The sequence below is a fragment of the Neoarius graeffei genome, chromosome 17, assembly GCF_027579695.1.
Source record: "Neoarius graeffei isolate fNeoGra1 chromosome 17, fNeoGra1.pri, whole genome shotgun sequence".
NCBI lineage: Eukaryota > Metazoa > Chordata > Actinopteri > Siluriformes > Ariidae > Neoarius > Neoarius graeffei.
This window is the reverse complement of record NC_083585.1, coordinates 54,163,852-54,185,908: the sequence shown is the minus strand read 5'-3', so window position 1 is coordinate 54,185,908 and position 22,057 is coordinate 54,163,852. Positions and strand designations below refer to the sequence as shown.

Sequence of the window (22,057 nt, the reverse complement as noted above, 5' to 3'; positions counted from 1 at the left end):
TATACTGTACATGCCAGCCCGGGAAGTAAGAAAATAAGTAAAAAAGTAAGAGCATGTCTGATTACATCGATCCAACGGACCTTCAAGCTGCTCTGGCAGCTTTAATAAACGTCCAGGAGTCCTTCGAACATCTATACCGAATCTGCACATATACCGTTAATGAACAGAGGCGGGTATAGTATGCGCTTACTTTTTTACTTACTTTCTTACTTACCATAGCCAGAGTAGTCAAAGTTTTCGCGGTGCAGATCAGACAAGACGGAAGACGTTGCGCATGCGTGCAGACATAGCGGAGGTCTTTCACAGCACCACCTAGCCGCCTGGCATGCACATCCAATTGAATTCCACACATTTATTTATGCGTCACCGTATAGACGCAGATTTCCTCCTTGAAAACGGTCGTGTAGACGCGGAAAAAAATGAGAACGAAAACGGACTTTTGCGTTTTTGTTTCAGACCGTCCCCGTGTAAAGTGGGCCTAAAGTGTGCAATAAATGTTTCAAGCTGCATACGCTATCCTTGACTTGCAAGTGACGTCAAAGCAAAATAGAAACCCGGATGTCGGCCATGTTGGTGGAGATAAAAATGCAGCATCGAGCGACATTCCATGCAAAACAATCACTCTCTCTATTTTTCTACTGCTTTAAGCGTTCTTTTAATGATGCTATATCTTTGTGCTGTATATGGTTGTGGTGGCAACAGTACTTGTGACCGTGGCACGTCCCGATATTTATTTTTTTTAGAATTGCGTCCGTGATTCGGAAAGAGGGCGAGGAAACTCTGAGGCTTAGTACGGAGAGGAGACGAGCACGGCTGAACAACATCAGCAGGGCTGATCTAACAGAGGCGAAAACCAAAACAGCTCGTGTTTGCAGTAATCATTTTATCTCAGGTGAGATTCAAAAGCTCTCTCGATAATATCATGGAAGAATTTTATTTCGTGTTGGTAGAATTTTGCTATAAAATGAGTGTTCTCTTGTCGTGGTTCACTCGGTCATTGTTATAATTTTAACACGTGTATTACCATTTCGCTTCTAGGAGCGCCAGCAAAATTATACGGTAGAAACAATCCAGACTGGGCACCCACTCAGAACATGGGCTATGTTTCATCCAAGGTCGGACTTGATTCTTCAGCAGCCAAACCAGATAGAAGGCGATATCTGGGGACTCGATGGTCCGTAGAAGCGTCTTATCTTCAGAAAAGTCTGACCTTTTTAAATAATATGGGTCAAAACCAGCCCAGTGATGACCTGGCGACTTGTCCAGGGTGTACCCCGCCTTTCGCCTATAGTCAGCTGGGATAGGCTCCAGCTTGCCTGCGACCCTGTAGAAGGATAAAGCGGCTAGAGATAATGAGATGAGATGAGATGAGATGAGATGGGTCAAAACCACACATATATCTATCTTCTCTTTGTATTGAATCTTCACTCGAGCATTCAAATCGTGGTAATTCTGAGAAAATTCAGCATTGTTTACAGACACGCTTTCAGCGGCTGCCGTCCAAGTTGCTTTGTATATCCACCGTCATGGCGGACGCTCATGACGTTGCACATTTTGATCACATGGTTGCAAGTCCTCTACTGTATATACAAGCTATATATAGAAGCGATATCCACCCTAGGAATACTGACCTATTTGCCAGAAAGAATCAAAGTAAGTGAAGAATTGAGAGAGAGAAGCGATTTGTGTGGGAAATGCCCGTTAGGGATTGATTAATTACTCCATATCTTCATTATTAATTGCAATTATGCAAATTTGAGTAGAAGCTTACCTTCCTGCCAAAAAGAATAAAAATCCGTGAAGAATTGAGACAGAAGAAGTGATTTTTTTGTGAAATGTGGACGACGCCGGACAACACGATGGCATAAACTCATCACCTGTCGGCCGGATGAGCTAATAAACTGTAAAATGTATCTTTAGTTGCTTGAATCTATTTATATTTCATCTGTTGGCATTTAATGATGTGGAGACAGGTTAGTTCGTGTTATCACTTGTGTTATCACAGTTAGAAATGGTCATTCTTCCACCAGCTTTTCTTAAAATTAAGACAAAAAATAAAAAATTAAAATGCAGCTTGCTAACAAGAAACCGCAAACTTCTCAGAGTTGTCCAGGTTGCTGTTATGGAAAAGTCTCATCACACTCTGGTGAGTAAACATTGAGACATTTAAGAGTTCTGTGGTATAAAAACGTTAGTCTAGTCTAATAAGCAACAGCTAGAAGTCTTTTTTTTTTTTTTTTTAACCAAACGTGGCCAGGAAGATAAAATTTGATTAACGTTGCAAACAATAAGCCACAATGACTGACAAAAACTCAGTGCTGTCACAGCATTTAAAATTGATTGTTTTTACCTGTCAGAAACCGTGTATAAAGTGTGTGTGTACACAGCGTGGATGGATTGCAACCTTGTGAGCAGCTTTGTGTACAGGTTTATCAGCCCGTCTGTGAGCCGTGGGCAGTGTGTCTGAGCAAGATTTCCCAAAGCATTTCTAGACAGACTTTAATCTGAGTGTCAAACAGCAGCAGCATCAAATAACTTTCTTTTTAGAAAATCCTGACCATCGTTCGCTAAAAGCATACCGTACGTATGCCAAAAAAAACCCTCTGTAAAGACTGTAAAGAAAACATCATTGATTCCTAAATCTTCATTCTTTTTGACTGTTAATTCTCCTGAAACTGAAGTCCAGGATTGCGTTCAAAATTGTTTGTTTGCCTTTTAACATAAAGGGGCGGAGCTAATTCCAAGTAAACGTTACATTACAGGCATTTAGCAGACGCACTTATCCAGAACAACATACAACATATCCAGGAGTTAGGTGTCTTGCTCAAGGCCACTTCAGCCATTCCTGCTGGTCCAGGGAATCAAACCAGCGACCTTTTGTTCCCAAAGTTGCTTCTTTGATTAGATCATGGCTTGCAAGTAAATTTTACATCAATCCATTTTTACACTGCCTGACTCAGCAGTCACTCGAACCCCCAACCCTACGATCAGTAACCCAGAGCCTTGACCCACTGAGCCACCAACAACGTGAAATCATACGATGTCGGTGAAAACAAAACCGGGCTGAATATCATACATTTTAAGCTTCAGTCTCATCAATCACACAGTTGTTACTATGATTGTTGTGTCTTGTCCGTCCTACACTGTTGTTATCCTAATTTTGCATTCACACTTGAAAAGTCTCTGAATGCTGGGTGAACTGGTTAACCAAAGCCCACCTCGCGAGGTAAATCTAACCTAGCAAGTTGGTGTTAACTCTAGATTTGGGTGAGTTGGAACAGATCCTAATTTTCCAACTTGCACTGTAGTGTTTAAGTGGCACGGCAAGTTAGGAGTCTTTGACGTTGATGGTAGAAAACATGGCCAGCATATCCTTTATCTCTAAAAAGTGAAGCCGCTACAGATGTAGCACCCCTTCTGGCTGGCAGTGGTAGTTTTTAGCCCCACCCATCCTCATGTGTTTCAGTGGCAAAATAGCTTTTTTTTCATGACACTTTTCTCGTCTAAACGGTCTTTCCATCTACAGTGTCTAATTTGAGCAATGAGTATTCCCTATGCTGATATGTGCATGTTAGCTTTTAAAAAACATTATTCTACGATCAGGGTTCTCTAGAAAATCTGAAGTAGCCGGCTAAAGAAAAATTAGTAAGTGGCTCTGGAATTTGCAGCGACAAAGCTGCCGTGGTGCGCCAAAAGCACACTAATGCTAGGGGTGTGTGGAGGCAAAAAAAAAACCCAGAAAATTTTGAAATTTACATGCCTTCTGGTGCACCCTCAGCGAATAAATTACTAACCCTTTCCCTGTGAAATACTTGCAAAATATGTATGAAGTTTCCCTCCAGATGTCTGTGTGCTCTGTAGTACACTGCCTGGCTCTGTAACATAACTACGTATGCTGCAGCGTGGTCACGTGGTCCAGCTCAGCCAATCAGAGCGCAAGAATCAATCAACAAATATGGTCATGTTAGACCTGAATGGAAGACAATTTTGTGGTGGAATAATTGGATTTGCAGCAAATTACGGGCAGCGGAGACGATATAAATCACTTGAACATTGAAAGGTAAGGGTTTTTTTTTGTTTGTTTGTTCTCTTTTCTGGGATCGAGTAGCCGGCGCAGACCATCTGTGTAGGCAGAGAAAACCGCCAGTCGCTAATGCTTGTCGACATTTCTGACTATATTGTAAGAAAGCATGGCTATTTTCGCATCTTCAACCTTAGCCTGCAGCTGGGGAGAGTGCCCACCCTCTGGAAGACACCATGTATCGTTCCAGTTCCCAAAAAGAATCGGCCCAGCGAGCTGAACGACTTCCGACCGGTGGCACTCACTTCACATCTGATGAAGATGTTGGAACGGCTCTTCCTCAGCCTCCTCAGGCCCCAGGTACAACATGACCAGGACTGTCTGCAGTTTGCGTACCGGGCAGGTGTCGGTGTGGAAGACGCCATCCTCTACCTGCTACACCGAGCCCACTCGCATCTGGATAAGGGAAATGGGACAGTGAGGATCCTCTTCTTGGACTTCTCGAGTGCCTTCAACACCATCCAGCCCCTATTGCTTCAGGACAAACTGAACAGGATGCGAGTGGACCCCTGCCTGGTCACCTGGATCTCCAGCTACCTCACTGACAGGCCGCAGTACGTCAGGCTGAAGGACATCACATCTGACACTGTGGTTAGCAACACTGGAGCACCCCAGGGCACGGTGCTGGCCCCTCTTCTCTTCACCCTGTACACCGCGGACTTCTGCTACAACTCGGAGCTGTGTCACATTCAGAAGTTTGCCGATGACACAGCCATCGTTGGGTGTATCAGTGACGACAGAGAGGAGGAGTACAGGAGCCTGGTGAGGGACTTTGCTGTGTGGTGCAACAGGAACCATCTGCAGCTCAATACTTCGAAGACCAAGGAGCTGGACATTGACTTTGGGAGGGCCAGACCAAGGTCACAACCAGTTCTGATTGAGGGAGTCGAGGTGGAGGCTGTGGATTCCTACAGGTACCTCGGGCTGTGGCTGGACAGCAAGCTGGACTGAACTTGCAACACCAAACACTTATACAGGAAGGGACAGAGCAGGCTATACTTCCTTAGGAGGCTGCGGTCCTTTAACACCTGCAGGAAACTCCTGTGGATGTTCTATCAGTCTGTGGTTGCCAGTGTCCTGTTTTACACCGTGGTGTGCTGGGGGGGGGAGCAGCACATCCAAGAAGGACACATCCAGGCTGGACAAACTGATTAGGTGGGCCGGCTCTGTGGTCGGCATGAAGCTGGACTCTCTGGTGACGGTGGCAGAGAAGAGGTCTATGGACAAACTATTGAACATCATGAACAATGCCAGTCACCCTCTGCACACCGTCATCAGCAACCAGAGGAGTCTGTACAGTGACAGAATGTTCCTTCCCAAGTGCAGGACGAACAGACTTAAAAACTCCTTTGTCCCTCACGCCATCAGACTGTACAACTCCTCTCTGGGGGGGAGGAGGGGTAACAGGAGGACAGAGGACGGGAAGGAGCAGTAGCCTAGCCTAACAATAAGCAATACCAGACAATGTGCAATATAAAGTGCAATATCTCTCCTACCGCCCCCTCACCTTTTTTCCCCCCTTCCTCTCTTCCCCATATCTTATTATTTTTATATATTTGTACATGTAAATACTTAATTTATTTTAATTTATCTCGAAGTCTTCTCTATTTCTTTTCTCTGTTTATCTGTAATGATGCTGCTGGAACCTTAATTTCCCTGAGGGAACCCTCCCAAAGGGATCAATAAAGTTTTATCTAATCTAATCTAATCTACACTCGGGAATGAAGTGATTGAGAACTGAGGCTGGAAGAGATCTGCAAACTTCACCATAGGATTTACCATCATATACCGACTTATTTGAACTTTTCTGGACACGTACACTAATACAAACTGCTAGCTATTTCGATTAAAAACGTTTGAAACATTGAGAGGTTTAATAGGAAAAGGCTAGTCTAATCGCGCTAGCTACCTAGCCTTAAGCTACCTTGATTGCTATATTATTTCATTATTAACATCCAGACTATCGAAATTTGCGTAAAAGCTGTTTGTTCATCAGTGAAAACAAACACACACACACACACACACACACACACACACACACACACACACACACACACACACACACACAAAACTACCAATAACATTAGGATGGCTTTTATAAGAAGGCTAGTTAGTTTACAGCCATGTGTCCAAAATAATAAGTTGTTATCTGCACTACTGGAGCATTCCGCATTAGTCACATCAATGTCAGTGAATTTCCATTTAATGTCCTTCCGAGACGCATCTTAATTAATGAAATGTCTCCAGCTGAAACTATTTTTAAGCTTTCTAGATAGATGTAAGATTAACCTATCACCCAGATGAGGATGGGTTCCCTTTTGAGTCTCTCAAGGTTTCTTCTTCATGAGGTCTCAGGGAGTTTTTCCTTGCCATTGTCACCTGGTTTGCTCATTAGAAATAAATCTATAAATGTATGGAATTGATGTATTTCTGCAAATTGCTTTGTGATGATGTCTATTGTTAAAAGCTCTGAGCAACCAACATTGATTTTTTTATTTAAATGTTTGGGGTTTTTTTTTCCACAATGAAGACATTCTTCCAACACACTCAGTGGGCGGGACCTACCAAATGAGTAGGTGGACCTGACTTTGATTCTTGTCCCTCCAGTGCAGACTCTGACTCCAAATTTGACAACATGGTGGAGTAATTTTGGCTTCATTTCTATAGAATGGGAGGCAGTGGAGCCACACCATCCATGTTTTGTACAATTGATGGTCTTGGATTGACATTTCTCTATCAAGCATGCTCATTAGAATATTAGACCACACCCACCTGGACAGGTGTTGGATGTGTCAGATGTGTAAGAGCTGGGTTTATTTAAATAATATTGGTTGGCGTTGAGTGGTATATCAGATGTATTCCATTCAGCTAGCATGATATTGAACAAGTCAAAGACGAGATTATTACACATACACATTCCTTTCGGGTATTCAACGCCCGAAAATTCTTTCAAAATTCTCTCAAAATCTTCCGTATTTAACGATGCAAACCTAGTGACCATGTTTGTTTACAAATTGTCACAGTCGCTCGGAAGTTTTACATCCGTGACGTGCGACATGTTGTCTTGGCAACCATGCAGTATCGTAAACCATATTCAACGCTCATTCTCCATTGACATAATACACGTCAATGGAGAATGCTAACAATATTGCATGCTGTCAAACCAGATGAACGAAACCTGCTGGAAGGGAAGAGAATACATGTTTTTATTCCATCAAAAAAGTGTCCTGTGTGTAATAATTTATCAGATTTGCTGTTTTTACTGCTCGTCCATGTCTCCTGGCACTTTAAGATTTTGTCATGCTGAATTTGCAGCCAAACTGATGGTGCTGTGAAAAGGCTGTTTGTCAAGAAGGCATCCTGTCGCACTTCTCACAGGGATAGATCAGGAACTGTTTCTTTCTCTCTCTCTCTCTCTCTCTCTCTCTCTCTCTCTCTCCACGCTCTCTCCCTCGCTCTCCTTCTCAGAGCGCTGAGGATGCTGTGCTTGGCTAATTTGTGAGCAGCATGGACGAGGCTGCCAGCCAGCTGGAGAGAGACCATGTTCACAGCGTGTATGAGAGGATTGCGCCGTTCTTTAATGACAGTCGCTACAAGGCTTGGCCAAGAGTCAAGCAGTTCCTGTTGGAGCAGGAGCCAGGCAGCATCGTCGCTGATGTGGGTAAGGACACCGTATTATGTCTTATTACCAGCAAAGATGAACATTCTAGCTTTTCTGGGTTTAATATGTCCTTGCCGTGACCTTCTGTGCACCTGGATTGTTTACGCAAGTTAAGTAGTGAAGAAGTGGTTTCTTTTCTTTTCTTTTTTTTCATTAAAGAACGATGACATTTATGCGCCTTTTCAGATCATGAGCTTGTCTAGAGGACAGCATATTCAAAGCTAAAGGCTTTTAAGTGTTGTCTCATTCGGTTTGAAAAATATCCTGCTGTTAACATAATGAGCTCAAGATTCTCCTACGCTTTGACATTTCTGGAAATGAAATACAGTTTGTTAGCTCATGAAACCTAATGAGCATAAACAGAATGATCAGGATGTGACCTCCCTGACTAAATAAACTAGACAAGTTATTTAAAAGAGTAAGCCTTTAAGAGTAAAATGGAATTTTTTTTTGTGTGTGTGTTTTTGTATTGCTTCTCATCCTTGTATAGCTGTTGTCTCACGTTTTCCAATTTGACAGGATGTGGCAACGGAAAGTACCTGCACATCAACGAGAGCATCTTTAAGATGGGCTGTGATGTGTGCCGTCCATTGGTGGATTCGGCCTGGAGTCAAGGTCACGAGGTTCAGCTGTGTGACGGCCTGCGGTTACCTTACAGAGACGGCTGCTTTGATGCCATGCTCTCCATTGCAGGTAGTCCACACCACATTCATGTTCCTGCCAGGTTCACAGTGTTCTGTGGTTGTTCAAATATCTTCCAGGATTTGGTATGGCACTCGAAACTAACAGTGCCAGCGTCCATATTTCTGACTGGGGGATGTGGTTGGAGTTTAGGATGGGGCATACTTAGGGTTTCAAGCTAGGGGTGGAGTTGGGGTTTCTGACTGTAGGAAAGAATCGGGGTTTCAGACTGGTTTGAGGTTAGGATTCGAGAGTGGGGTTTGGGATTTTGGTTTCAGAGCAGCATTTGGGATTGGGGTAACTGAGGGGATTTCGGGTTTTTTTTTTTCCAAATGCAGTTTGGGCTTTCAGAGTGGGGTTTGGGATTTTGGGATTGTGACTAGCATGTGGGGTTTTTGACTGGAATTTTTAGACTAGGGTTTGGGGTTTCACACTGGGGATTGGGGTTTTTGATGGGAATTTTCAGATGAGGGTTTGGGGTTTTAGACAGGTTTGGGGTGTCGCACTGGGGTTTGTTTTTGACTGGAATTTTCAGATGAGGGTTTGGGGTTTCACATTGGGGTTTGGGGCTTTTGACTGGAATTTTCAGATGAGGGTTTGGGGTTTCAGACAGGTTTGGGGTGTCACACTGGGGTTTGGTGTTTTTGACTGACTGGGATTTTCAGACTGGGGTTTGGGGTTTCACCCTGGGGTTTGGAGTTTTTGACTGGAATTTTCAGACTAGGGTTTGGCATTTCAGACAGGTTTGGGGCGTCACACTGGGATTTGGTGATTTTTGACTGGAATTTTCAGACTAGGGTTTGGGGTTTCAGACTGCGATTTGGGGGTTTTGACTGGAATTTTCAGACTAGGGTTTGACTGGAATTTTCAGACTAGGGTTTGGCATTTCAGACAGGTTTGGGGTGTCACACTGGGATTTGGTGATTTTTGACTGGAATTTTCAGACTAGGGTTTGGGGTTTCAGACTGCGATTTGGGGGTTTTGACTGGAATTTTCAGACTGGGGTTTTTGACTGGAATTTTCAGACTAGGGTTTGGCATTTCAGACAGGTTTGGGGCGTCACACTGGGATTTGGGGATTTTTGACTGGAATTTTCAGACTAGGGTTTGGGGTTTCAGACTGCGATTTTGGGGTTTTGACTGGAATTTTCAGACTGGGGTTTGGGGTTTCAGACTGCGATTTTGGGGTTTTGACTGGAATTTTCAGACTGGGGTTTGGGGTTTGACTGGAATTTTCAGACTAGGGTTTGGTGTTTCAGACAGATTTGGGGTGTCACTGGAATTTGTTTTTGACTGGAATTTTCAGACTGGGGTTTAGGGTGTCACACTGGGATTTGGTATTTTTGACTGGAATTTTCAGTTTGGTGTTCTAAGATTGTGGCTTTGTGTTAGATTGTCAATGTGTTGGATAATCATACTGTCTTTCTGTTGTTATGGGCCTTGCCTTTTCTGTTGAGAGGAGGAGCTGTCCATGGTGGGAGGAGTGGCTTGCTGTGGGTGGAGGTTCCCTGCTTGATTGCCAATGCAGCGCATCTGCCCTGATATATAAAGCTGCCTCTTTGTTTTTCTCTCTCTCAATTTTGACTTGACCCCATCCTCAGGCCATATGCACAAGATGCTTGCACATCTTGGGATTCTTTTGCTAATTTTGTTTCATGCTAGTTGAATGTTTGTTTCTTTTTGGTCTGTGTATCAGGCTGGCAGCTCTTGTTTTTCACGTTGTTGTTGTTCTCATTCATTTTCTTAGTTGCCTTTGTTTGGTGGAGAGGACCCTGGGTCCGGCCTCCTATTACAGGGGGGCCCAGACCTCCCCTTTTCGCCATGTTCTTTGACTTGCTGACCAGTCTGTTTCAGTCTTTTCTTTGTTTTTGGAGTCATTTTATTCCTTAATAAAAGTAAGTTTTGGGGTTATAGCTTTACAACTCTTGTTTTCTTTGTTGATTATGGTGGCTTTGTCTTATGTTATAGGCAAGTTAAGGCTATGCCATAACACTGTATTGAATATACTTATTTAAACAAGGTTTTGGACTGGGGTTTGGGGTTATGAACTGCGGTTTGGGACTTCACACTGGGGTTTGTGGTTGGGGGGTTGGATTTAGATTTCAGACTGGGAGGTAGGTTAGGGTTTTAGACTAGAGGGTAGGTAGGATTGGTGTTTCAGATTGAAGCCTGGTGTTTCAAGACTTGACTCAAATCAGTGTTTTGTCATTAGTGTATTTGAAGAACCACAACATATTGTCATTTGTGTTGAGTGTACTAATTAAAACAAGGTTTGCACTGGAGTTTGGGAGAGTTGTTCGGACTTTCAGACTGGAATTTGTAGTTGGGTTTTTGGACTGTTGTGTATCGAATTTGGACTTTTGGGTTGGGGATGGGATTTCAGATGGTAACATTCGATTGCAGATTTGGTTGTAGGGTTGGGGTTACAGATTGTGGATTGGGGTTTGTGGTTCGGCTTTCACACCAGATTAGTGTGTGGGTCCAATTTTATAATGTATAACTCGGGTGACATTTTTATGACCTTTTTAAAACATCTATGATTAGTTTTGTGTTCTAAGCATCATGAAATAAGCCCAAAAACTTTGCATCTTGCATATATGTGATCAGATGATGAAAGAATACACTTTTGTGGTTAAGACTTTTAAACACCACTTGTTCTATTTTTTTCACCTGTTTATACTCAGCTGATTACCCTGAGCATTATCTCTGAAATTGAAATAGGATTTTAAAAAATATAGTTATTCACATTAGCAAAGTAGAAACAAAAAGCACAGGTTTCCATGCCTTTAATAAACTTGACTCTCTGGTGCGTAGGTACTTTACTTTCAGGCACCAGTACAAAACAGGAAACGGTGACTCACAGGCATTTATGAACACTGCTGTGCTATTTCTGTCTGATCTTGTGAAGTATTTGTTGCAGTTTGGATGAGTAAGAGTATGGTTTTAAAATAAAATTGAAGAAAAAAGATATTAACCTGAAGTGTCAACTTTTCATATGGTTTGAGGCATGCCAAAGGTCACTAATTAATTTTCAACATTTTAATCATCATAATTCTGATTTAAAATAAAAACTGGCCTTTCCAAGTTCAAGAAATAGTAAAATTTATCATTTTAGCACAACTCTTTGTAGTCATTACAATCTCTGGTTTAAACAGTTCCTCAGATTTAGCTTGCTTTTTACATTTGGACATGTATATTTATACTTTTCTTGATGGAAGCATGTACTGTTACATATTTATCTTAATTTATGTCTTAGTAATTAGCTAATTCATTGGTTTAATCAGCTAATGAATGAATGTTTTGTACTATGGACCATACTTGGTTCATTCTTTGGACTACGATTTTTTTCCAATCCCTAATATTCACAAAATCACAAGCTTCTTCGTGTGAGCGCTATATATATATTTTATAGTAAAAAGCAAAGCATTAACTAAACTAGCGCTGTGTCAGCATCTGTCCAGATATTCGCTGTTCACTTTCATGAAACTTCCTGAGTGTATATTTTATCCCACACAGCCCTCCCACCATCTGCTCGCCTTCCCTGTTATTAATTGTAATATTATTACCCCAGCACATGACATAAAGCTTTATTAAAGCAGGGTGTGTGTACAAAACAAGCTCTGTTACTTGGATACAAAACATTTTCATTGTGTGGGTCACCTGGCAACCCTTGGTCATCCTCAGGGAGGTGATTAATGCGACGTTCATGAGTGCAGAGGGTCATTTTGCTCATGCTGGTGTGCACAAAAGTCATTGTGTCCTCTGTCTTTTCATCAGAGGCGAGTTTTAAGTAGCTTGGAGAAGACGGTACGTTGTACAATTGTATTGCATATTTCATTATAGTGCACTCAGTTCAATTTCATTTGTAATCAAAAGAATGTAAATATTTGTAATTCATATGATATCAGAACAAGTGAGAATTTAAGAGCAATTAATGGCTCAGCTTTGGCTGCATAAAAACAAGGCTAAACTGTGTGTGTGTCCGTGTACAGTGCTGTGCAGAAACAATCGGCACTGTTCGAGTGGCCAGAAAAAAAAGCCATTGCTTAAAGGGGAAAAAAAAAAGAAAACACGTTTGGAGTTTGCCCAACAGCATGTGGCAAACTCCCTAAACGCATGGAAGAAGATTCTCTGGTTAGATGAGACGAAAATTGATATTTTTGGCCATCATGGGAAACACCATGTGTGGTGCAAACCCAACACTTCCCATCACCCTGAGAACACCATTCCTACAGTGAAGCATGGTGGTGGCAGCATCATGCTGTGGGGATAATTTTTCATCTTCAGGGACAGGAAAGCTTTTTTAGGACTGAAGGAAGGATGGATGGCACTAAATACAGGGCAATTCTGGAGGAAAACCTGTTTGAGTGAGACTGGGACGAAGGTTCACGTTTCAGCAGGACAATGACCCTAAACATACTGCTAAAGTTACACTGGAGTGGTTTAAAGGGAAACATTTAAATGTCTTGGAATAGCCTAGACAAAGCCCAGACCTCAATCCAATTGAGAATCTGTGGCATAACTTGGCGATTGCTGTACACCAACACAACCCATCTAACTTGAAGGAGTTGGAGCAGTTTTGCCTTGAGGAATGAGCAAAAATCCCAGTGGCTAGATGTGCTAAGCTAATACAGACATACCCCAAGAGACTTGCAGCTGTAATTGCAGCAAAAGGTGACTCTACAAAGTATTGACTTTGGGGGTGAATACTTATGCACACTCCAGATTTCTATTTTTTCATCTTAATTATTGTTTGTGACCTGGCGACTTGTCCAGGGTGTACCCCGCCTTTCGCCCGTAGTCAGCTGGGATAGGCTCCAGCTTGCCTGCGACCCTGTAGAAGGATAAAGCGGCTAGAGATAATGAGATGAGATGAGATTATTGTTTGTCACACAATAAAACAATTTGCACCTTTAAAGTGGTAGACATGATGTGTACATCAAATGGTGCTAACCTCCAAAAATCCATTTTAATTCCAGCTTGTCATGCGACAAAACGGGACAAACACCAAGGGGGGTGAATACTTTTGTCACATGATCGTATGCAAAGTGTCACATGATCGGTCACATGATGTCTGTAGAAATCAACCTGTTCTGGAAGGACCCTGACTCTGCAACATTACTAAGCAAGCAACATGAAAACCAAGGAGCCTCCAAACAGGTCAGAGACAAAGTTGTGGAGAAGTATAGATCAGGATTGGGTTATAAAACAAATTCCAAACTTTGAATATCCCATGGAGCAACATTAATTCCATTATAGCAAAGCTGAAAGAATATGGCACCACTACAAACCTGACATGAAAAGGCCCCGCCCACCAAAATTCACAGACCGGGCAAGGAGGGCTTTAAGCAGAGATGCAACAAAGACACCAAAAGATAACACTGAAGGAGCTGCAAAGATCCACAGCGGAGATGGGAGTATCTGTCCATAGGACCACTTTAAGCCATTCACTCCACAGAGTGGGACTTTATGGAAGAGTGGCCAGAAAAAAAAAGCCATTGCTTAAGAAAACATGTTTGGAGTTTGCCCAACAGCATGTGGCAGACTCCCCAAACACATGGAAGAAGACTCTCTGGTCAAATGAGACTAAAATTGATCTTTTTGGCCATCATGGGAAATGCCATGTGTTGCGCGCAAACAACACCCTGAGAACACCATTCTGACAGTGAAGCATGCTGGTGGCAACGTCATGCTGTGGGGATGTTTTTCATCTGCATGGACATGAAAGCTGATCAGGACTGATGGAAAGATGGATGGCACTAAATACTGGACAATTCTGGAGGAAAACCTGTTTGAGTGAGACTGGGACGAAGGTTCACGTTTCAGCAGGACAATGACCCTAAACATACTGCTAAAGTTACACTGGAATGGTTTAAAGGGAAACATTTAAATGTCTTGGAATGGCCAAGACAAAGCCCACACCTCAATCCAATTGAGAATCTGTGGCATAACTTGGCGATTGCTGTACACCAACACAACCCATCTAACTTGAAGGAGTTGGAGCAGTTTTGCCTTGAGGAATGGGCAAAAATCCCAGTGGCTAGATGTGCTAAGCTAATAGAGACATACCCCAAGAGACTTGCAGCTGTAATTGTGACTCTACAAAGTATTGACTTTGGGGGGGTGAATACTTATGCACACTCCAGATTTCTATTTTTTCATCTTAATTATTGTTTGTCACACAATAAAACAATTTGCACCTTTAAAGTGGTCGGCATGTTGTGTAAATTAAATGGTGCTAACCTCCAAAAATCCATTTTAATTCCAGCTTGTCATGTGACAAAACGGGACAAACACCAAGGGGGGGGGGAGGTGAATACTTTTGCAAGACACTGTATAAATGTGTCCTAAGCTTATCATTAAATCCATGATTAGATATCGGGAAGAATATGGCACGACTGTGACTCTGTCTCGAGGAGGCTGTCCACCAAAAGTCAGGGACCGAGTAAACACGGCATTAATCGAGAAAACAATCATGAAGTCAAGGATGAATCATGAGCTCAGCATGATGCTCCCACCACCATGCTTCACTGTAGTTCTGGTGTTCTTAATGTGTTGGGTTTCCACCAAATGTAACGTATATGTGACAAATCGGGGCATCTTGATCTACTTCAGAGTAGTACTCCGCTTTGTGGAGTATCCCAGCTATGATTGTATCGTGAACAGTTCGTCCCATCTGAGTTGTGAATCTCTTCAGCTTGTTCAGACTTGCCCTTGTGCTCTACAGTATTATGACCGTATCCTTGAGAAATTATTATAACCCATTTTGAAAAATACAAAAGTGGTAAGTGTTTATCTGCAAATATGTTTTCATTATTGAAGCCTTTTTTTTTCTCCCCCATTCCAGTCATCCACCACATCTCGACCAAAGAGCGGCGCATCCGGGCGCTAAAAGAAATGGCACGCACGTTACGAGTTGGCGGTCGTGTCATGATCTATGTGTGGGCCATGGAGCAGAAAAGACGCAAGTTTGAGAAGCAGGACATCTTCGTGCCCTGGAACCCCAACCCTCCTTTATCCTCTGCCTCAAGAGGACATCTCAGACCCAGGCAGCGTGGCAGTGGATCCCAGAGCGTGAGCGATACCCCAGAGTCCGACGACATGCACAGGAACTCAAGAAGCACATCGTCAAAGGCGGATGAAGAAGATCCCGGGAGCCCTGCACAGCAGAGGAAGCAGAAGCTCTGGTTTTTCTCCAGATCTCTGGACTCCGTCCTGGATTTAAGCAGCCTGACCGTGTCTCGCTCTTCCTCCAGAGAGCTCAGTGCTTTCTGCAGCCCCACTGACGAACCTGAGGCGAGAACTCCAGTAAGAAGCACAAGAGGACAAGCCTTGATCAGACAAGTGTCCAGCTTTTTCACCAACCCGTCCTCCAGGAACAGCCTAGAAGAGGACGTGTTCGTCTCAGAGCCTCATGAGCAGATGCAGAAACCTGAGTGCAGTAACGGGAACGAGGAGGTTTCAGTCGCACTGGTGCAGGACTGTTCGTCAGTACCGTTACCGGATTTGGTGCCTCGACAGGGTAGCGAGTGTCTCGGAGAGGACGATGGAGGAGATATTGGACAGGAAAGCGCAGTGTCTCTGCAGCAGCAGGAGGAGTGGAGTAAAGACAAGCTGAACAAGTCGTGTCTGCGCTATTACCACGTCTTCAGGGAGGGGGAACTGATGCAGCTGATCGAGGAACATGTCAAGGAACTTCATATCTTGCAGACCTACTTGGATCACGCCAACTGGTGTGTGGTGGCTGAGAAAGTCCATGTGTGGAGGATTTGAGTTTTATTTATTACAATATTTATTTTTTAAAAGTGTTTTGTCTTAATTATTTTAATGTTTTTTTTAAGAAGTTGAGTCATTTTAAATGCAGTGGTTATATCTGTATCTGTAAGGAATGCATGGAGGTTCGGTTACCGTGGATCAGGGCCCAGTTTCCCAAAAGCATGCTCAAGTTAAGATCATCTGATCAGAGAGAGAGTTTGAGTTAGTTCAGTGTGATGATCGCTCAACTATTTATCAATGATCTTGGTGCTGTGATGCTTTTGGGAGCTCAACATTTTTTCTTGTTGGCTTTGTCTGGTCGAAATGAAATATTTTTTGTTTGCTTTAATTTACATTTTATGTATAGCCTTGATTTTTTTCCACTAACCAAGGCAGTTTAACAGGTTAAAAGTTTACTAATATCCCTTATGGCACTGACTTTCATGGCAAATACAATACTGTTAGCTGTCTTAAGCAATTCCTGCCTGAAACAGACATCATTGCACATCATTGTACTGAACCAAACAATGTGAGCACATAACTAGAATTGAAATAGTGAATGCTCCCTTCTCAGGAGTTTGTTCTTTTTTTTTTTTTCCCCTCTCGTGCAATAGTGGCGTATTGTGTTTTATGTTGAATTGTTTACCCAGGATGAACCGTCATATTGCTGCTTGTTGGATCTCAGTAGGTTTCACAAAAAAAAAAAACCCACCTTCCTCGAAACTTTTAAAGGATTCCATTTTAACATTAGCTGCTGGTGTTGATGAATATTTTTATATTTTAATGCTGATGTATTGTGTGTCTACTTATTGTGCTGTGCCACGGGTTTTACATTGATTTTTTTTTCTTTCCCTTTGTACACTTGAAACGTTTTATTAATTTATTAAACTTTGTGTTCTTACTGTGTGTTTAATAAATACTGTATCGTTGAATGTGTCGAAGTGAATAAATCGGCTATATTTTATTCTCTGGTTATTTCACAGTTCTCTTAAGAGCATGCTTAATAAACACATAAATTCTGTAATGTTTAGTTTTTTAAATCACTGACTGACAGTTTGAGATCTTTCATTCTTATTTAAATATTCCGATCATTCATATCGTAACAGCTCACGTACACTAACCTGAGACTAATAGTTGTTATTTAAAGAAGGAAAAAGTGTATGTGTATGGCAATAATTTGTTTGTTTATGCATGCAAGGGCAATTTTCATATTTATGGAAGGAGTCTCCAGTGGGGCGGCACGGTGGTGTAGTGGTTAGCGCTGTCGCCTCACAGCAAGAAGGTCCTGGGTTCGAGCCCCGGGGCCGGCGAGGGCCTTTCTGTGTGGAGTTTGCATGTTCTCCCCGTGTCCGCGTGGGTTTCCTCCGGGTGCTCCGGTTTCCCCCACAGTCCAAAGACATGCAGGTTAGGTTAACTGGTGACTCTAAATTGAGCGTAGGTGTGAATGTGAGTGTGAATGGTTGTCTGTGTCTATGTGTCAGCCCTGTGATGACCTGGCGACTTGTCCAGGGTGTACCCCGCCTTTCGCCCGTAGTCAGCTGGGATAGGCTCCAGCTTGCCTGCGACCCTGTAGAAGGATAAAGCGGCTAGAGATAATGAATGAATGAATGAATGAGTCTCCAGTGTCTACTTTGGTGTAGTGGTTAGCACTGTCACCTCACAGCAAGAAGGTTCTGGGTTCGAGCCCAGTGGTTTTTCTGTGTGGCGTTTGCATGTTCTCACCGTGTCTGTGTGGGTTTCCTCCAGGTGCTCCGGTTTCCCCCACAGTACAAAGACATGCAGGTTAGGCTAATTCAAAGTCCTTCCTGCACCATTCATGGCGCGTTTGGCAGTGCCGATCTCCGTTTCGTAGCCCTCTGCCTCTCGCCTATATTACATAGCTAGGGTTACAGTGGGGGGCGTGTCCTCTGGTAACCGCGAGAGTTTGACTCCCCACTCACATGTGTATTGCAGCGTGCCTTACCAGATGACAGTAGGCACCATTTTTATGTGATATGACCAGACCGTGAGTAGAACTCGCGATCGAGAGGTGGACACGCTAACCACTAGACTCTAAATTGACCGTAGGTGTGAATGAATGGTTGTTTCCCAAGCCCCAGAAATGTAAGGGTTGTGGCAGGAAGGGCATTTGGCGTAAAACTATGCTCCAATTAAAATGACACGTGGATCATTATGCTCCACATGGACCCCAACCTGGCAACAGTGCTGGACAAGGGAGGAGATGATGATGTCTCCAGTGTCAACTTTGTATGTTTTCCACCATGTGAGAGTCACGTTCCTCAGAAACCAGACTATCTGTGGTGTTTTTTTACGTGATCAGGAAGAAAAAAAAATGAGTCTGATGAGGGATTAAAGATTCACCTGATTAACAAATCAAATATTTTAGCTTTACAATTAAAGTTAGTTTGGTGAGGTTGAGACAAACAAAGACCATAAAAGCGTGACGGGAAAAAGAATTTCTGTCCTGGATAGATAAGGGCTGGAATTGAGGTTTTTCACCTGACGTCACAGGGTCACATGACGCCCCGGTGTCCGCCATTTTGAAGGTCAAGCTAGCTAATGTCAACAACATCATAGCTGGTATGTTACTGTAGCAATGTTTACGTTCAGTCATTTGGATGACTGTTAAAACCTTTCAGTCTCAAGTTTTTCCTTTACTGTATTTACTAGTTTACTGTAATTATGATCCGGCAGCTATTTACACCGGATCCAGTGTAAATAGCTGCCGGAGCGCGCTCCGGAACCTCGGCCGGAGCACTCCGGGAGCAAGCCGGAGCGCGCTGCTTAATTTGAGGGGGAGCAAGCCGGAGCGCGCTCCGGCAGCTATTTACACTGGATCCGGTGTAAATAGCTGCCGGATCATAATTACAGTAAACTAGTAAATACAGTAAAGGAAAAACTTGAGACTGAAAGGTTTTAACAGTCATCCAAATGACTGAACGTAAACATTGCTACAGTAACATACCAGCTATGATGATGTTGACATTAGCTAGTGCTAACAGCTAGTTGTTAGTACACTGCTACAACACAGACACCGACCCTAATAATACAGTTCTTGGTCATTGCCTGGTAACAGCAAATTTATAATGGGCCATGTCTCAACAGACTAAGAAGTTATTTCAATGACATTTAATAACATTTTGTTTATCCTGAGGACCGAAAGTAAATGAAAATGTGAACAAACCTTAGCTGTAATAAGATGGCGACCACCGGCTCCAGGGACGACCCGCTGATGTAGGCATGTTACCCAGCCTGACACAAAATATTTGTAGGCATCCAAACGCTTTCAGATCAATACCTGTGTATGGCGATGGGTTTTTAACGACATAGGTATACAGATCATGTGGGCCGAAGTCAGGTAAAGACGAGGGCTTCGTGTACTTCCGTACGTCAGTGAACAATCCTGGTGGAAGCAGGTAAACGTCGTTCTCTAAGCCTGCTAACCTCAATTTTTGCAAATACCTCTCCCTCTGCTCGCCCTGTAAATGCCCTACCTCGCTGGATAGTGAAGGTGTTTTCTGCATCTCGCTCCTTTTTCTTTTATGTTTTTCGTTTGTCGCCTTCCTCGCATTCAAACTGATTCGAGCCGTGCCGTCCAAAATGGCAGCCTCACATGACTTGGTCACGTGGGTGAAAAACCTCAATACTGAATGAAAGGAAGATTATGTCGAAAAATTATGCATTTTTGTGACACACAATTGCAATAAATAAACAAGGCAATTAAAAAATAATGTGTTCATTGTACTCACCCTTGTACTATTCCTGTAATAGTAAATGACTGTCACTAAACTGTTTAAATAGGGATTCATTTGAACCCATTGATCGGTAAGGACGTTAAAACACTTAAGAAAATGAATTAATGATGACATTTGAAATGTTTTTTAACATTAGGGTGTGATTAGCGCAATTTTGCACAGCTATCTATCAATCTATTTATTTATTTATGAATGAATGAATGCAAGCAAGAAATACAACCTCAAGTGTTCCCATGGATGGTATGAACATATGCCAGAGGGCTGTATGGTGAATGAATGTGCAAAGATACAGTGGGATATGAATCTCCGGTGCGATAACATGATAGAAGCTAGATGACCAGACATAGGGCTTGTAAATAAACTAGAAAATAAATGTGATGTTGTAGATCTAGCTTACCCTGGTGATCACTGGATACACGAAAAAGAACTTGAAAAGGTTGAAAGGTATCAAGATCTGCGCTGAGAAATCTCGAGACTATGGGAAATAAGGGACGTTGTTGTAGTCCCAGTAGTGATTGGGGCTTTCGGCTCAGTGATGAAGGCCCTTGAAAATGGCTGGAAAAGTTGGAATTGAAAATCGATGAAGCGCTTCTGCAGAAGACAACTTTGTTAGGCACAGCCAGGATATTAAAGAAGGTGCTTGAAACAGAAGTGGAGAAAGATTCAATGGGCCTTTGGCTATGGGTTATGGTCTGCTCCTCTGGGTGAATTATCGGTTAAAGTGTTATCTGACAATCTCATCTCATCTCATTATCGCTAGCTGCTTTATCCCGTACTACAGGGTTGCAGGCAAGCTGGAGCCTATCCCAGCTGACTACGGGCGAAAGGCGGGGTACACCCTGGACAAGTCGCCAGGTCATCACAGGGCTGACACATAGACACAGACAACCATTCACACTCACATTCACACCTACAGTCAATTTAGAGTCACCAGTTAACCTAACCTGCATGTCTTTGGACTGTGGGGGAAACCGGAGCACCCGGAGGAAACCCACGCGGACACGGGGAGAACATGCAAACTCCGCACAGAAAGGCCCTCGCCAGCCACGGGGCTCGAACCCGGACCTTCTTGCTGTGAGGAGACAGTGCTAACCACCACACTACCGTGCCGCCGTTATCTGCCAATGTTTAAGATAATAATAAGTTTAAGTTGCTTAAAGTGCATATCACGGGTAAATTCAGGAGCAAGATCAATGTAATTCTCCTATTTTATATTAAACTTTGGTCAAATATCTGTCACATTTAGCATTTTGTGCAATTTTTTTTACCTTGTGCAATACCAGAAAAATTCAGTTGAAATCAAGCCATTTGAGGCGAATTGGTCCGCCTCTGAAAAAACTTGGCATTTGGATTTCCCGGGAAACATTGATTTTCGTGACGTCATCTGCGGGACGCCTCCTTCTGAATCCTACGTCAGCGCTGGTTTGTTTATGAGAAAACGACCTGGTGGTTTTCTGCAAATTTCTTAAACGTTATCACGTAATTATTAAAATGGTTAACAGATGTATCATAGGAGGGTGTAGCAACATTACATTCTTCATCCAAAGGTGAAGTAACATTGCGCTCAGGTGACAATTCCATATTTCAATGTAAAATCGTTAGCTGCTAAACTTGGTCTACACAGGCTGTGCACTGAAACCGTGCAAGCTCGCGCAGCCTGCTGGCGCTTCTGCGGGTGACGTCACGAATCTGGCTCCAGATTCCGTTGGGATTTTTCCAGACGCGTTTTGTTATTTTATTTTTTTCTGCTGTAGACAGATGGCCTTGTGCAAAATTACCCTTCTGGATGAGTGTGTAAAGGGACATACTTTCATATAAAAAAAAACAAAATGAATTTGGTCCAGGATATGCACTTTAACAATTACATTACAGGTGTTTAGCAGACGGTCTTATCCAGAGTGACATACAACATACCCAGAGCAGCCTGGGGAGCAGTTGGGGGTTAGGTGCCTTGCTCAAGGGCACTTCAGCCATTCCTGCTGGCCCAGGGAATCAAACCAGCAACCTTTTGGTCCCAAAGCTGCTTCTCAGATCATTAGGACATGGCTTCCCCATGTGATAACAAGCACAAAGAATTATAAAGATGCAGTATGCTTAAAAACTAATTACTCAAAAGAAAAGGTTT

General features: G+C 42.9%; 1 protein-coding gene across 5 annotated transcripts in view; it reads left to right on the top strand.

Annotated features, from left to right (window-relative positions):
• The window catches only part of trmt9b (tRNA methyltransferase 9B), a 31,880-nt gene extending 14,843 nt beyond the window's left edge, over positions 1-17,037 (top strand). For 3 of the 5 annotated variants that reach the window (XM_060898191.1, XM_060898189.1, XM_060898188.1), the window contains exons 2-4: positions 7,550-7,742; positions 8,262-8,435; positions 15,270-17,037. In XM_060898191.1, coding sequence (XP_060754174.1) covers positions 7,589-7,742; positions 8,262-8,435; positions 15,270-16,195 — 1,254 coding nt within the window. In that variant the 5' untranslated portion in view covers positions 7,550-7,588 and the 3' untranslated portion in view covers positions 16,196-17,037. Of the gene's footprint in view, positions 1-743; positions 893-7,549; positions 7,743-8,261; positions 8,436-15,269 lie in introns of all 5 variants that reach the window. The other 2 variants (XM_060898190.1, XM_060898187.1) reach the window with 1 other exon arrangement.
• Positions 17,038-22,057: the final 5,020 nt, after the last annotated feature.